Consider the following 12,759-nt stretch of genomic DNA (forward strand, 5'->3'; position numbering starts at 1 on the left):
CTAAAGAACCTCCTTCGCCGCTATTTCAGCTTCTTCTCCGTCCACTTAAGCACGAGGGGCGAACTTTCTGTTCAGCTGTCTGCCAACCACGGAACCGTCCGTGGCCTTGGCGGTGCCGTTTCCAGCAAAGCCGTTGTTGGCGAGCTTGTTGACAGTCTGGCGGGGCACTTGGCTGATAGCACCGTCAAGCGCCGTGTCGGCGATGTAGCTGCACAGCTGGACGGGATCCGAAGGCGCCGAGCCGAGGCCGAGGAGGTAGGCTGCGAGACCGGCGATGTGGGGGCTTGCCATGGACGTGCCGGAGATTGTGTTCTACACATTCACGAGTCAGTCTTCTTTCCTCGGAGAGATCGCCATACACTGTAAACATCACGTGAAAGAAGGGAAAGGGGGAAGCTTACAGTCTTTCCACCGGGCCAGGTGCTCATGATGTTGGTGCCAGGCGCCAAAATATCAACAGAAGCTCCAAAGTTGGAGTACTCCGCCAACGCGTCAGTCTTGGTCGTCGCCCCGACGGTACACACGCTCTCCTCGCTCGCAGGCGAAGAAGTAGAAGCATCCGCCGCCTCGTTACCCGCGGCGACAGCCAAAAAGTGGCCCGCCTTCACAATCGCCGCGGCGGCCTGGTTTACAGCCGTCGAGGTCTGCCCGCCAAGCGACATGTTGACGACGACGCCCTTGGCGCAGCCCGTCTGGCCGGCGGCGTCGGTCGCGACGAAGTCCATGCCGGCAATGACGCCCGAGTTGGTGCCCTCGCCGTTGGAGTCGAGCACCTTCACGGCGAAGAGCTTGGTCTTCTTGGCGACGCCGTAGGTTGCGGAGCCGACTGTGCCGGCGACGTGGGTGCCGTGGCCCTGGCCGTCCGTGTCTGAGCTGTCGGCGAAGTTTGCGAGGAAGGTGGCGCGGCCTTCAAAGTCCTGTCGGGGAGGTCAGATTTACAACTCTTATCAGGTCTGATGTTGGGCGAAGACTCACTGGGTGCTCGATATCAATGCCGGTATCGACAATGTAAGCACAGGTTCCCTCTCCGGCACTCTCATCGTAGCTATACGTGGTCGAACCAGGCGCTGTGCTCGACAATCTGGCAAGACCCCACGGCGCGCTCCTCTGCGTGGCCTTGATCGTCACAATGGCATCCTGCTCGATGAAGTCGACGTCCGGGTCATTCTGGAGGCTCTCAAGCTCGGTCGCGTTCAGCGTGGACGCGAATCCTCGAAGGTAGGGGACGCTGCCAGTTTCGCTGCCAGCAAAGTTGTAGACATGGTCGGCGTCAGCGGAGAAGGTCTTCATGACGCTCTGAAGAGCGCCGGTCTTGGCCTCATTCTTGAGGCGAACGATATACTTGTCCGCCACGAGGGTTGCGCCCCTTGGCTTGATGAGGGGTGCGGGCTGAGCGCGGCGTGAGGGAGCCGCGACGGCGGCGAGGGGAAGGAGGGCAAGGATTGTTGCGGCGTGCATCGTGACGTTGGTTTTGGGGTGTCAGTGAGGCGTTGAGATGAACGAGTGAGTTGTATAATGAGCGAGTGGATGGTGTCTAAACGAAGGGCTGTGACCTGTGATATGCTTGAGAAGCCTAGCTGAGTGTTGAAGGCTTGCTTGATGAACACGATATCCAAGGTGCAGCAGACCGACCGGTCTTATACCATTCTTCGTCCATCTGCATGATCCCATGGACCATGATCCAGAGCACTGCAGCAACGCTATCTGAGCTGGTTTACGAACTATTCCTTTTCCCTTCCGCAGTGACCGCATTGAGTGGCCATTCACCCTTCCAAGTCAGGCAGGTGGGCAGATCCGCAGTCGATGACAGCTCGAAACCAAGCCCTTCAAGCGAGCCGCATCCATGATCCGGCGCTCTCGTTGGAAGAGACGCATCGTGGGCCCCCTGTAGCGGTTTGAATTAAAGGGACCCGCGGTGAGAAGTGCCGGGGACCAACCAGGAGGCCGCAGAGAGCCTCAAGTCGAGACGCAAGTTCACCGCCGGGGCCCAGGGGCGGGAAAATTGCTGGTGTACTAGACCGGACCAACAGGGCTGGTGAGCTGGTCGCTGTGATGCGTTGGTGTGCGTTGGTTCCAGTGTCGTGTCGGGCGCTGCGCTGCGGACATGGGGTGTTGGGATGTCGATCCCCCTCTTCCGTCCAGGAACATCTTCTGCACCTCCTCGACACGGCAGTGGCTTTGCGGATCGGGCGAGGTAGCAGCTGCGCTAGAGACCCATGTTCCATTTTCGAGAACGAATCCTAAGGACAACTTAAACGGGGAGGCAACAACAAGTCGCTATTATCAGGTTGCGGGAATGGGGCATTGCTGATGGTACGGCCTTTATTCCCCCTTCTCCCCTTGATCTCGCAGCAGCAGAGCCTTATGCTAAGTCTTAGCTGTGCTCACATGAGTGGTTGATTGGGTTATATCGCCTCAAAATTAAGCATGAGCTGCCACAACGCTGGCGGGTCTCTGGGGACATGGGGGCGCGAACCAATCCTAGCCAGGGAATAGCTTCAATGACCTTTTACCCACAAGACTTGGAGAGGCGATCACCAGGGGTCCTTGAGGCTCTGATTCGCCCTGCGCCAGACGCCGCCCAGAAACGACCTGACATGCGGATCTTCGTGTCTCACCTCTTTGTGTAGCCAACCAACGTTTTCTTTTCTCTCAAGTAAGAGATGGTGCGGGTTAACGGGGGTTGTGCGGTGCGGTTAACTCCGCGGCGGGAAAAAGAAGCATAGCCTAGGGTGAGCTTTATCGGGCGGTGCCATGTAGGGACCAGGTCGTTACCGCATGCTTGTATAACGGCTGGGGTTTGTTGGGACGTCTACGGGCTGTGATTTGCGTAGCTTCGTCCGACCGTCGACGGGTCTGTCTTATTGCGAATCTTCCGTCATGTTACAGGTCTTCTTATCGGATGGTTGACGGGATCCAAGCGGATCCTCGCGAACCGTAGATTGGCATCACGTGGAAATTAGGTCGCGGCCAATTGTATCGCCAAACTTCTGTTTGTTTCTCGATGAGATACTTGATAGACATCTGCCAAGAAGAATCATGTCGCACCTGTCGATGGTGCGATTGTTCCTAGCAGAGGGGACTTTTGCTGAGGCGGGGATCTTGGTGAAAGATGGACCATCCAACCCACATGATATTACCTCGGTGCCATCGCTAAGCTTGGGGTTCAATCACATAGGTTCAATTCCAGTTTGGACCTGCCAATTGTGGTAGTATCGGACGGTTCGGTGCTGACTCGGTGTTGCACGTACATACACAAGGCCGATACGATGCGGGTGGCCGTGATGCCCGGAGCCCGGAGCCGGCGAAGCGTTGTCTCACGGTCGATACACCGCAATTCAGATAGATTCATGTGAGACAAGATAAGAGGCCAAAGCAAGATCGAGCCAGTCGGTGCGACTCTCACTCATCTTTCCGCTATCATCCTACGCCGCTGTTGGAGTACTTCAGAGCATTCTCGTCGTATCTCATTAATCTCCCAATTGAGCTCAGGGTTCCCGCATGAGATCACCGGGAGCATCGAAAGAATGCTGATATTTCCCAACTTGCACAGAGGTTCCAGGAATTCTTTTCATTTTCCTCTAAAAGAATGACAACTACTAATCTGGAATGACAGACAGTTCCTGGATGGGGGTACGAGCAAATGCTCGATTGAGTGAAATCTCACATCGAAACAGAACCTAAGATGTCCGTAGTATGGCAACTTCAGGCCTTGACAGCAGACTGAAGCTTCAAGCGGCGGAAGCCACCGCGGCAAGAAACCTCATTCTGAAGCTCAACCATTCTCTTCTGGTCACCGGTAGGGTCCGCAGAGTCCTCATCAAGAGTCCACTCGAGGAACTCATTGGTGTAGTTGGGCTTGAAGCTCTCGTCCAAGACACCAAGCCTCTTGCCGTACTTGGTAACCTTGGTCCAGTCGCGCTGAACGTTCTTCAAATCATGCGAAAAGTAGGCAAAGCTGCGCTCAAAGATCTTGCGGTTCAGGTCGGAGCCCATGACGGGCTTGAAATCGACGTACTCCTTCCAAGCCTGCTCCGGGTCCTCCAGCACAAAGTCGGTCGCCTTCTTGACGGCCTTCATGAACTTGCGCACCTTGTCCGGGTTCTCGGCGATGAAGGACTCGTTGCCGATGTACAGGATGGTGCAGAAGCAGCAGCATCCCAGCTCGGCGAGCTCGTCGATGCGAAGCATCTGCACGTCCGTCTTGGGGCGGCCCTGAGCGGCGAGCCACTCCTCGAGCTCGACCATCTGGACGTTCTCCAGACCGATGCCGGCATCGATGGTGCCCTCGATGATGGCCTTGGAGACGTTCATGCCGCAGCGCACGGCGGTGTACTCGTCGGGCGTCATGCCGTAGTGCGATGTCAGCTCGTCGATCTGGATCTTGCCGAACTCGCCGACATAGCCGATGCGCTTGCCCTTGAGGGAGCGGAAGTCGGTGGTGATGCCCGAGTCCTTGAGGTAGACAACTCCGGTGAAGGGCTCGTCGAGCAGACTGCCGATGGACAGGACGGGGAAGTCACGAGCCTTGGCCTGAGCGTGGAGTTAGTTTGGTACACCACCGGGTAGATGAGGGTAGAGCATACGGCAAGGGTGTGAATCATGGCCTTGAAGCCGAGGTCGACTTTGCCGGTACCGATGATCTCGGTGACATCCTGCGATCCGGTCAGCGGGCACTCTTGAGACATCCCGGTCAGGAGATCCATACGCTAGGGTCGTTGGGCTCAAGAAGAGCGACCTTGATGCCTTCTTCTTTGAAGTAGCCCTTGGCCTGAGCCAGGTACAGCGGGGCGTGGTAGGGCGTAGCGTGCCTGACGACTTCGTCAACTCACATTCGTAACAGACATCACGCGCGGGGCAATCCTAACCAGTTGGTGAGGAAAGTGATCTTATCAGTCGACATTTTGACAGATCAAGCGTGATGCTGCACGGGTTAGTACACTCAAGTTCTCATCACTCGTGCATGGGGGCAGGGATTGCCAAAGAAGCATGTCCTTTCGCTGGTATTATCCAGATCAAGTTCACCGGTATTTCTCAGATCAACTCATTTCCCATGCCCGGATCCACCCAAGTGCGCTCCTCGATCGATGAAAGATATCGTGAGCGACTTGGGTGCCGGGCACGGTAGATGAGTTGAACACCCGGATGCGTTCTTCTCTTACTTTACCTCGATCTGTAGATGTTTCCATTGCGATAGATGCCATGGCTCTTTGACGCGAGCGTCGTACCAGGTCTTGGTTTGGTGTGTGTTGGTTGGTGATTGATGGATGTGAGAATATCAATCGAGAGTATTTTGACGAAGGCAGATTCAAAAGCTCGTGCGAATCGCGGGGGACATCAGCGTGATATATATGCCTCGTCGGGAGGGGTAAGTTCCTGATCGCTTAGACAATTGCATAATCCCCTCACTTGGCCGAAGCTAATCATGCATTTCGGCCTGGCTTCCGGTTTCCCGACCTCCAACTGCGTCATTCTTTATTCATCGTGAGTGACTTTGAACTGGCGCCGAAAAACGGGCGCTCATGGAATAAAATGGATCATGGTGAAGAAGCAGTGGCCTGATCCTACGTCTGCCCAATCACCATTTAGCCATTCCATTCGAGTGACGATCCTCTTGCTGCTAGAATGTATCACAAAAGTGGTCTCGTAGGCTCAATTCTGCCCCAAGGAATCAAGCGGACCTGAACACGGTGCCGCAATTCGTCAATGGATTTCCCAACAAGATCAACTATTCGAGGGGGATAATAGGGCGCGCTGAGATCCTACCCACAAAACATGCTTTGGATACGTAATAGAACATGAGCAAAATGTCTCATTTTCGGGACTGCTCCGCGCGTCCGTGTCTGCCACCGTGAGCGCCGGGTGCTCCGGGATCGGAATGGAATGGATCCTTCAAGACCTCCGGTCCCACACCGAGCCGGCTTAGGCCGATGTTGGCCGTGCTTCGGCTGAGTGTATTGCATAAGAGCGCCGATGAAATTGTATCTGTTGCATAAGTCTGGATAATTCAGAGCGGTAGCCGGGCTGACGAACAAGTAACAGAAATGAGTTGACTCAACATTTATTACTATCAAAACACAAGCATCCCTCACTTCGTCGGTCACTTTGTAGGCGTTGACGGCGCAGTGGACTCACGGCCCGTCCCTGGCCGCTGTTGGCTCATCTCAATCATCCCAGAGTCACTCGTCGCATGATAACGCTGCTCCTCCATATGCAGGTCATACAATCCTCCTTCCTTGGATACCAGAGTATCGCGATAGATCCATAATGACTTATACCGTGGCTCACCAGTGGATCCCTTCTCACTGGGCGTGCTCGTCGTCCGATCCCGAATAGCCATCGTCCTCATCACCTGTGCCATTTCCACCGCACCACCATCGGGCACCACGACCCGGTTGGCCCACAACGCAACTCCAATACCGAGAACAAGCTGAAGTGATGCCGTAAGGATCAAAATCAGGTTGATCATCCCCCAGTGTGAGACATTGAGCTTCGTGCCCTTCATGGGCATGTCACCCTCAACGACCAGATTTGTATTACTGTCGGCGCTGATTGCAACCACCCCGATAGCAAATCGCGATAGCATTGCCTCCATGTCCGAGGTGGTTCCGTTCATAGGTGTGCCAAATACCGACTCGGATGGATACATCTGATACTGAAAATTGGTATCATTGACGAAAGACGAGGCAGCGTATCCCTGCAGAGCGATGCCGGCCGAGGCTAAAGACGTGAGGTTGGCGCCGACCTGGTGCTCGGCACGGGTGGCGTTCGCGACTTGACCGATCGTGACATTGCAGCTGTAATACCAAGGCGAGGTATCTGATGCCTCAAATGCCATGATCATGGAGCATCCTGTCCCGCAGTCGAACTGGCTGTAGGTCATGAAGGTCGTCTGGTCGGTTCCGCCGCGGTTCGGGATGAAGATATCCCAGGACCGGTTGTTTTCGAGTGCTACCGTCACGTTGGTAGTATTGCCGTTGCCGCCGCTTATGACGGGCCAGGCTGTGCATTTGGTCGTGGAGTTGACGCTTCGGTCTGTTGCGACGGTGACTGGGTTGGCGTCAGGATCCTTAATGGATGCTGTGGAGGTTTCGTAAAAGACGTATTTGCACACCGTTTCTGTGCAGAACATGAGGGGATCGCTCGGGACATGGATTGCTCTGGCCAGCGGAGCAGCTGATATTTCCGCCGTGTCGTATGCTAGAGAGATTGTTCCGTAGCTTGAAAAGTGTCAGCTATCAGTTCGTACATATGGAGGATCTTGGAACTCTAAACAAGACCGACCTGTTCGCTGTGTACTGCAGAGCACCTAGAGCTTGAGTCTTGGACTTGACGACCCTCTCAGTTTCGATGGACGCCATGTTGGCGATAGACACATTGCCTGGTACCAATAGAGCCCGCTTATCGGCTGTATCTGTCGAGTAGCAGAGGCCGATTGCTGCGAGACCTACTTGAGAGCCCTTGACGGTCTGGTTAGTGACATCGCTCCATAAAAGACTTCAAAACTCCCTTACGATTGTCAAGATGAGCCATCCAACAGCAGCAAGATGGATCGACCACCTTTTTGACCTCGCTGCCAATGCAATGGTGTGCTTTAGGTTGTCGGCCTGCAAGATCAATTCCACCTTTCTCTTCGACCTGTACCGACGGCTCAGGATCCACCATCTCAGCTCGGCCACCATGTGGTTGAGACTACTCGCCACCGCGAGACCCAGCGCAATCGAGAGACCGGTGATGAGGGCGTTGTACTGCCGCTTCGTTGTTTGTGTCATGACAGTCTTGTTGGAGTATGTCCATATGACGACGTAAATCGAGATGATGATGACCATCGTAATCGCCCACCGTGACAGAACCTTCCCTAGCACCTTCATCTTCGACTGTCGGCTTGCAGGCAGACCGCGGAAGTGGCCATTGTCGGCATCGTTGCGGAGAATCGAGGCATTTTCCAGTTCATCCTGGGCTGTCAGAGTTGGCAGCGCTGGAAGCCATTCACGTTAGCAGCCGATCTTTACATGGCGACAGGACCCTCGATGACATACTTTGCGCTCTTCTGAAGGGGTAAGGCATCGTGTGAGCCGTCTAGAGGACTGGCCTCCCAATGGTCGAAGCGGTATTCACGTGCACGCGAGCGATTGCCTATGAAGGCATCTGCGGTAATCGACAATGTCCACAAGACACCTCGAACGAGAAATGCAAGGTTAATGTCACGAAGGATACCGTAGGGAATGACATCTTTAAAGCTCTCCCGTGTGGATGTGGATACAACCCCAAGATGGAGACCAAGTCCAGCCCACTTAGTCTGGCTTCTAAATTCCTGAACATCAAACAACAGGCCTGTTGCCGGCCGGTTGCATCGACCGGGGCAATGCCGTTCGTCGAGAACGCGCCCCCACAGGGCACGCCAAGTCCTCTCCAAGAGGCCGTGGTATTCAAGGGAAATTTCGAACACGCAAACTGAGACATGCAAGATCTTGATGGGCGGTATAAGACCCCAAGACCTGGCCACTGTCAGCGCACATTCCCACAACAACAGATGCCGTCGAAGAAGTCACTGTCTAAGAATTGTAGAAAGCAAGAGCGCCTCCGGCGACGATGCGCCAAAAATATCAAGGACTCGGCAGAACCCGCGACAGTGGTCCACCACAGCCGCGATTGACGATTCATGCGCTTCAGGGGTGCCAGGGCTGAGAGTCAGGCCGACAGCCCTGCCAGCTCGAAAACGGACAGCCCGAGATGACATCTTTGCTCTTCTGGGAGATCCAGGAGGCAAGAAACTAGGGACCTTTCGCGTGGATCCGATTGCCTGATGGGGCCTTAGCTGAAGTCTTGATCCTAGCGATTGTCCGATGAGTCTAAAGTCTAAACTCTCCTGAAGGAGACCCGCCGTCCACAGTTGACAGGCAATTGGCCCCAGAAAATATCTTTTCCAGCACGCAAGTCTGAATTTCCCGGCCTTGAGAATGCTCCAAGCTTTCGTAATCTTAACCGACTGTCGAACATTCCTCTGGATTTGGGACACTAGCGGATGCGTTTCAATGCCAGTGATGTGTCTTGCTGTTCAAAAGACGCGCTCACTCAGCCGCTGAGTACAAAAAGCAGAGCTATCGCCACCGATGCGCCGTCCAAGAGTCCGGCGTGAGTGACGCGGGGACTACAGCAACCAAGAGGAGCCAAACCAACAAAGGCCACCCACCGGAACACCGCCAAAACGCTCAGCCGGTGGGATTTGTTAGACGTTGACAGATTGACATGGTTTTGTCTCCCGCTATGTTAGTGCCCCGTTCGGATGAGAGAGCCCGAATGGCTGGGCCGTATTGAGGCGGGTGTCTCGCAGCCCGCGCGCGCCGTTGGCAGGGCCGACCTTGTCCAGAGCTGGCCCCACGTGGCCGGCATATGGTACTCCATAATCATTTATCGATCAGCTCAAATACTCTATCTTCATTTTTGCAAATAAGATACGGCTTGTATGTCAGCAGTCGCGGAGCGTTACCCTTTAACTCCGTGGCAATTGTGTTGGTCCGGAGACTCTAAGTAACGCAAATTATTACTCAACTTATCCTGCAAGTTGTTGAAGAGTAGACAATGTCAGAGTGTGTTTTCTGTCTGCGAGATTGATTACACCTCATATCTTGTACTTACTGTCGTGCGCCTCAGTCGAGGTGCCTTCGCGGGATCGGCTCCCAAGGTAAGCTACTCCGTAAGGTATCTCGAGCTCGCATGTATATGTAGCCTTGACCTGAATGAGCGCCTGCGAGATCTAAGGCTGGTAGATGAGTAAGATCCAGTCATGTGACGGATTACCCTTGGAAGCGGGGCCAAGCTCCTCTCCACGTTGGTTTGCAGCCTGACGATAACCGAATTGAGTCCACTATGCCTTCGAAGAACATGGGCTATTACTTCATGATATATCCGCTAACGGAACGTACACTTGACTGTGACTCGAACATGTCTACGGACACGACGTTTCTATGCTCTGTTTGCAAGCAGGTAGTTCAGCCAACATCGAGCGACTCCACCTCCGAGCCTTGGATCACGCCACCAGACCAAACTCTCGACGCCTTTCGAAAGGCAGTATTACGAGACTGCTTCATCTGCTCAAAGTTATGGAACTTAAGTGAGCTGCACAGAATAGGGTGGGAGTCCTTAGATCCCCAATTATGGCGGCCATTGTCGTTCAGAGTCGACAAGGAATATTATCAGGGTAAAGATATTCTCCACCAGATCAGAGTGATGATCCTATTTCGAGATCCCACGCAGATCCATAGCGAACGCAGTACAGAATTACGACTCAGGCTGATTCCCTCATCTGGTATGTTCGACTACCTTACTCAACATATCGATGCCCAATCCAACACTCCCAGTAAAATGCACAGCAACTGTTAACATTACCGACAGAGAGAGAATACGAAGATCTTTTCTCGTTCAACATGATTGACGAAAGCACCGGCTCCACAGGAACTCTTGACCTAGCTCGTTCCTGGTTTTCGGAGTGTTTCCATGGCCATGATCAATGCAAGCGGCTGCCTACCTCGGCTGTCAACTGGCTGCCCACTCGCCTGGTCGACATAGGTTCCAGGGGGGAGACAACCTGGAAACTTGTTGTAACGTCAGAAAATTCAAAACTCAAGCGCTATCAACCGCGGCCTCAGTATATGACCTTGAGTTACCGGTGGGGTACCGAACCTCAAAAGTTGGTTTTGTCATCACACAACCTGGATTTACTGGGTCGTGGAAGTCCCATTGTGCAACTACCGCAAACATTCCAGGACTTGGTTGTAGTTGCACATCATCTCGGCATCCGGTATGTCTGGATAGACTGTTTATGCATCATACAAGACTCCAGGAATGACTGGGAAAAGGAAGCGCTCAAGATGAGAGAAGTATACACTAATGCAGCGTGCAACGTTGCAGCATCTGCTTCGAGTAGCCCTGCTGGCGGATTATTCCGATCTCGTGTCACAAAGGACATCCGGCCGGCCATCGTCAAGTCAAACCTCTCTTTCCAAGAACCCGGGGAGTTCTACATGTTTGACAAAGGATATTGGGATCGCCACCTCCTGAATGGTGCTCTGCACACCAGGGGATGGGTGTTCCAGGAGCGGTTCTTATCACCGCGACAGATCTACTTCACAAAAAGTCAAGTTATGTGGGAATGCTTAGAGGAACACAAATGCGAGGGATTTCCACGAGGAATTCCACTTCATGACTCCTCGAAAAGCATAAAACGCCTCCTTTCACCACAAAGAAATGACGATGAGACCAAAGTCGAAGGCCTTATGCCATTTGATACTTTGGATCTTTGGATTGATATCGTCGCTACCTACTCCAAGTGCGAATTCAGCGTCAAGGAGGACAAGCTTTACGCCCTAGGGGGCATTGCCAAGCTCTTCCAGGAAGTTACAGGTGATACCTATCTTGCTGGCTTGTGGCGCTCACGTCTTCTACATCAGCTTGATTGGTATACATTGATGCCACACCCGAGGATCATGAGCAAATACAGAGCTCCATCCTGGTCATGGGCATCTGTTGATGGGCCAGTACAGCTAAGACACCCTGCTCATGGATATCACTTTCTAGCAGAGGTAATGGACGCAAGTGTGACAACGACGAGTGCGGGAAACGACTTGGTCAACGTAATCGGTGGTAGCATAACACTGCGAGCGAAGGTGTATGATGCAAATTATGAGCGAGAATACCCACTCACAAACGATGGGCTCATCCATTTCAGCTCTAAAGACAAGGCCTTCCCTCCATTTACGACATGGCCTTACCTTGACGCAGTTGAGGACAATCTGAAAAAGAGCGGTCACACATCACTACTGCCCTTAAGAAATCAGGAAGTCAGTTGGGAGGAACTTGGAAGCGACCAGTCTGGTGAAACAAATGACGTTACTTGTCTCATCCTGGAGAAAGTTGGCGCGTCCAAAAACACGTATCGTAAGATCGGATGGATCTACCTTGGGGGAGAAATGTCTCATGGTAAGGAAAACCAAGATATCATAGACGCTATTCTTTCAGCCCATGAGAGTGATCGAGGGTGGAAAGAGATCATTTTGGTTTGAAGGGTGAACTAAAGCAGAAAATTCCTGGAGCCTTTTCGATAATACCTGCCGCTTTCTCCTGAACGATGTTTATTAATGCAAAGCAGAGGCAGCGCATGCCACGACTTTACATGATGAATCTGAAGCAACCAGGTGGCATAACATCCGGTATGAAACTGTGGCACGACATGTTCCTAGTCGTTGGCCGTTCTCTCCTTAACTTGGTGTCCCACAAGCAGGATGTTCTCGCCTGGCGGCATCCGACATAATGTATTGTTCTCACATCATGTGCGAGGTCAAAAGGCCAGTGCATTATATATGCATCGTTGCCGTCTCTGAACATATTGCATCGAAATCACACCATTATCCGTTTGCTTCACCTGTAAGTCCTATTTTGAAAGCATTTCGGCCCTAATGGTAAATACTATCTCTGGATTTCAGAAATTGGATGTATGAACTCAGAGATTTCAATCGCGTGGGGCTTGTTTCGAAAAAGTTCGATGCCATTTCTTTTACCGTTGCAGTCATCCCAGGTTTTCGTGCTCTGCGGATGATCATGGTACATCAATGGATTCGATGACAATTGTCATCATATAAGACTCGAGACATTGTTCAATACGCATACAGACATCGAAAATCTATAGTCTTGTTCTCTATAAATACTATGTTCCACTTCAACGTAGCTTTGGTCTGATAACGTGGTATTTGAAGCCGTCGA

At 52.8% G+C, this 12,759-nt stretch overlaps 4 protein-coding genes across 4 annotated transcripts; 1 reads left to right on the plus strand and 3 right to left on the minus strand.

Moving 5' to 3' along the window:
* Positions 1–45: 45 nt before the first annotated feature.
* On the minus strand, positions 46–1,458 carry HER10_EVM0003542 (subtilase; the record flags this gene model as incomplete). Its single annotated transcript, XM_035473215.1, has 3 exons — positions 46–312; positions 402–917; positions 976–1,458. 3 exons carry the CDS (start codon positions 1,456–1,458, stop codon positions 46–48), a joined length of 1,266 nt encoding a protein of 421 aa, XP_035337066.1.
* A 2,247-nt stretch (positions 1,459–3,705) lies between these two features.
* Positions 3,706–4,903, minus strand: HER10_EVM0003691 (uncharacterized protein; the record flags this gene model as incomplete). The annotated part of the gene is made up of 4 exons (XM_035473356.1): positions 3,706–4,533; positions 4,587–4,655; positions 4,709–4,811; positions 4,869–4,903. 4 exons carry the CDS (start codon positions 4,901–4,903, stop codon positions 3,706–3,708), a joined length of 1,035 nt encoding a protein of 344 aa, XP_035337077.1.
* Positions 4,904–6,100: 1,197 nt separating this feature from the next.
* HER10_EVM0000191 (uncharacterized protein) lies at positions 6,101–8,067 on the minus strand (the record flags this gene model as incomplete). Its single annotated transcript, XM_035469985.1, has 5 exons — positions 6,101–7,220; positions 7,285–7,460; positions 7,515–7,592; positions 7,626–7,978; positions 8,040–8,067. 5 exons carry the CDS (start codon positions 8,065–8,067, stop codon positions 6,101–6,103), a joined length of 1,755 nt encoding a protein of 584 aa, XP_035336780.1.
* A 1,796-nt stretch (positions 8,068–9,863) lies between these two features.
* HER10_EVM0007473 (uncharacterized protein) lies at positions 9,864–12,156 on the plus strand. The gene is made up of 2 exons (XM_035477028.1): positions 9,864–10,309; positions 10,396–12,156. Exons 1-2 carry the CDS (start codon positions 9,871–9,873, stop codon positions 12,060–12,062), a joined length of 2,106 nt encoding a protein of 701 aa, XP_035337369.1. The 5' UTR covers positions 9,864–9,870; the 3' UTR covers positions 12,063–12,156.
* Positions 12,157–12,759: the final 603 nt, after the last annotated feature.

This window comes from Colletotrichum scovillei (genome assembly GCF_011075155.1).
Source record: "Colletotrichum scovillei strain TJNH1 chromosome Unknown Contig00002, whole genome shotgun sequence".
Classification (NCBI taxonomy): domain Eukaryota; kingdom Fungi; phylum Ascomycota; class Sordariomycetes; order Glomerellales; family Glomerellaceae; genus Colletotrichum; species Colletotrichum scovillei.

Excerpts from the sequence above, each read along its gene's own strand:
- HER10_EVM0007473 (XM_035477028.1), top strand. The coding sequence starts at position 9,871 with ATGCCTTCGAAGAACATGGGCTATTACTTCATGATATATCCGCTAACG. Across the intron at positions 10,310-10,395 it reads CAGGCTGATTCCCTCATCTG|AGAGAGAATACGAAGATCTT; the intron begins GTATGTTCGACT and ends CATTACCGACAG.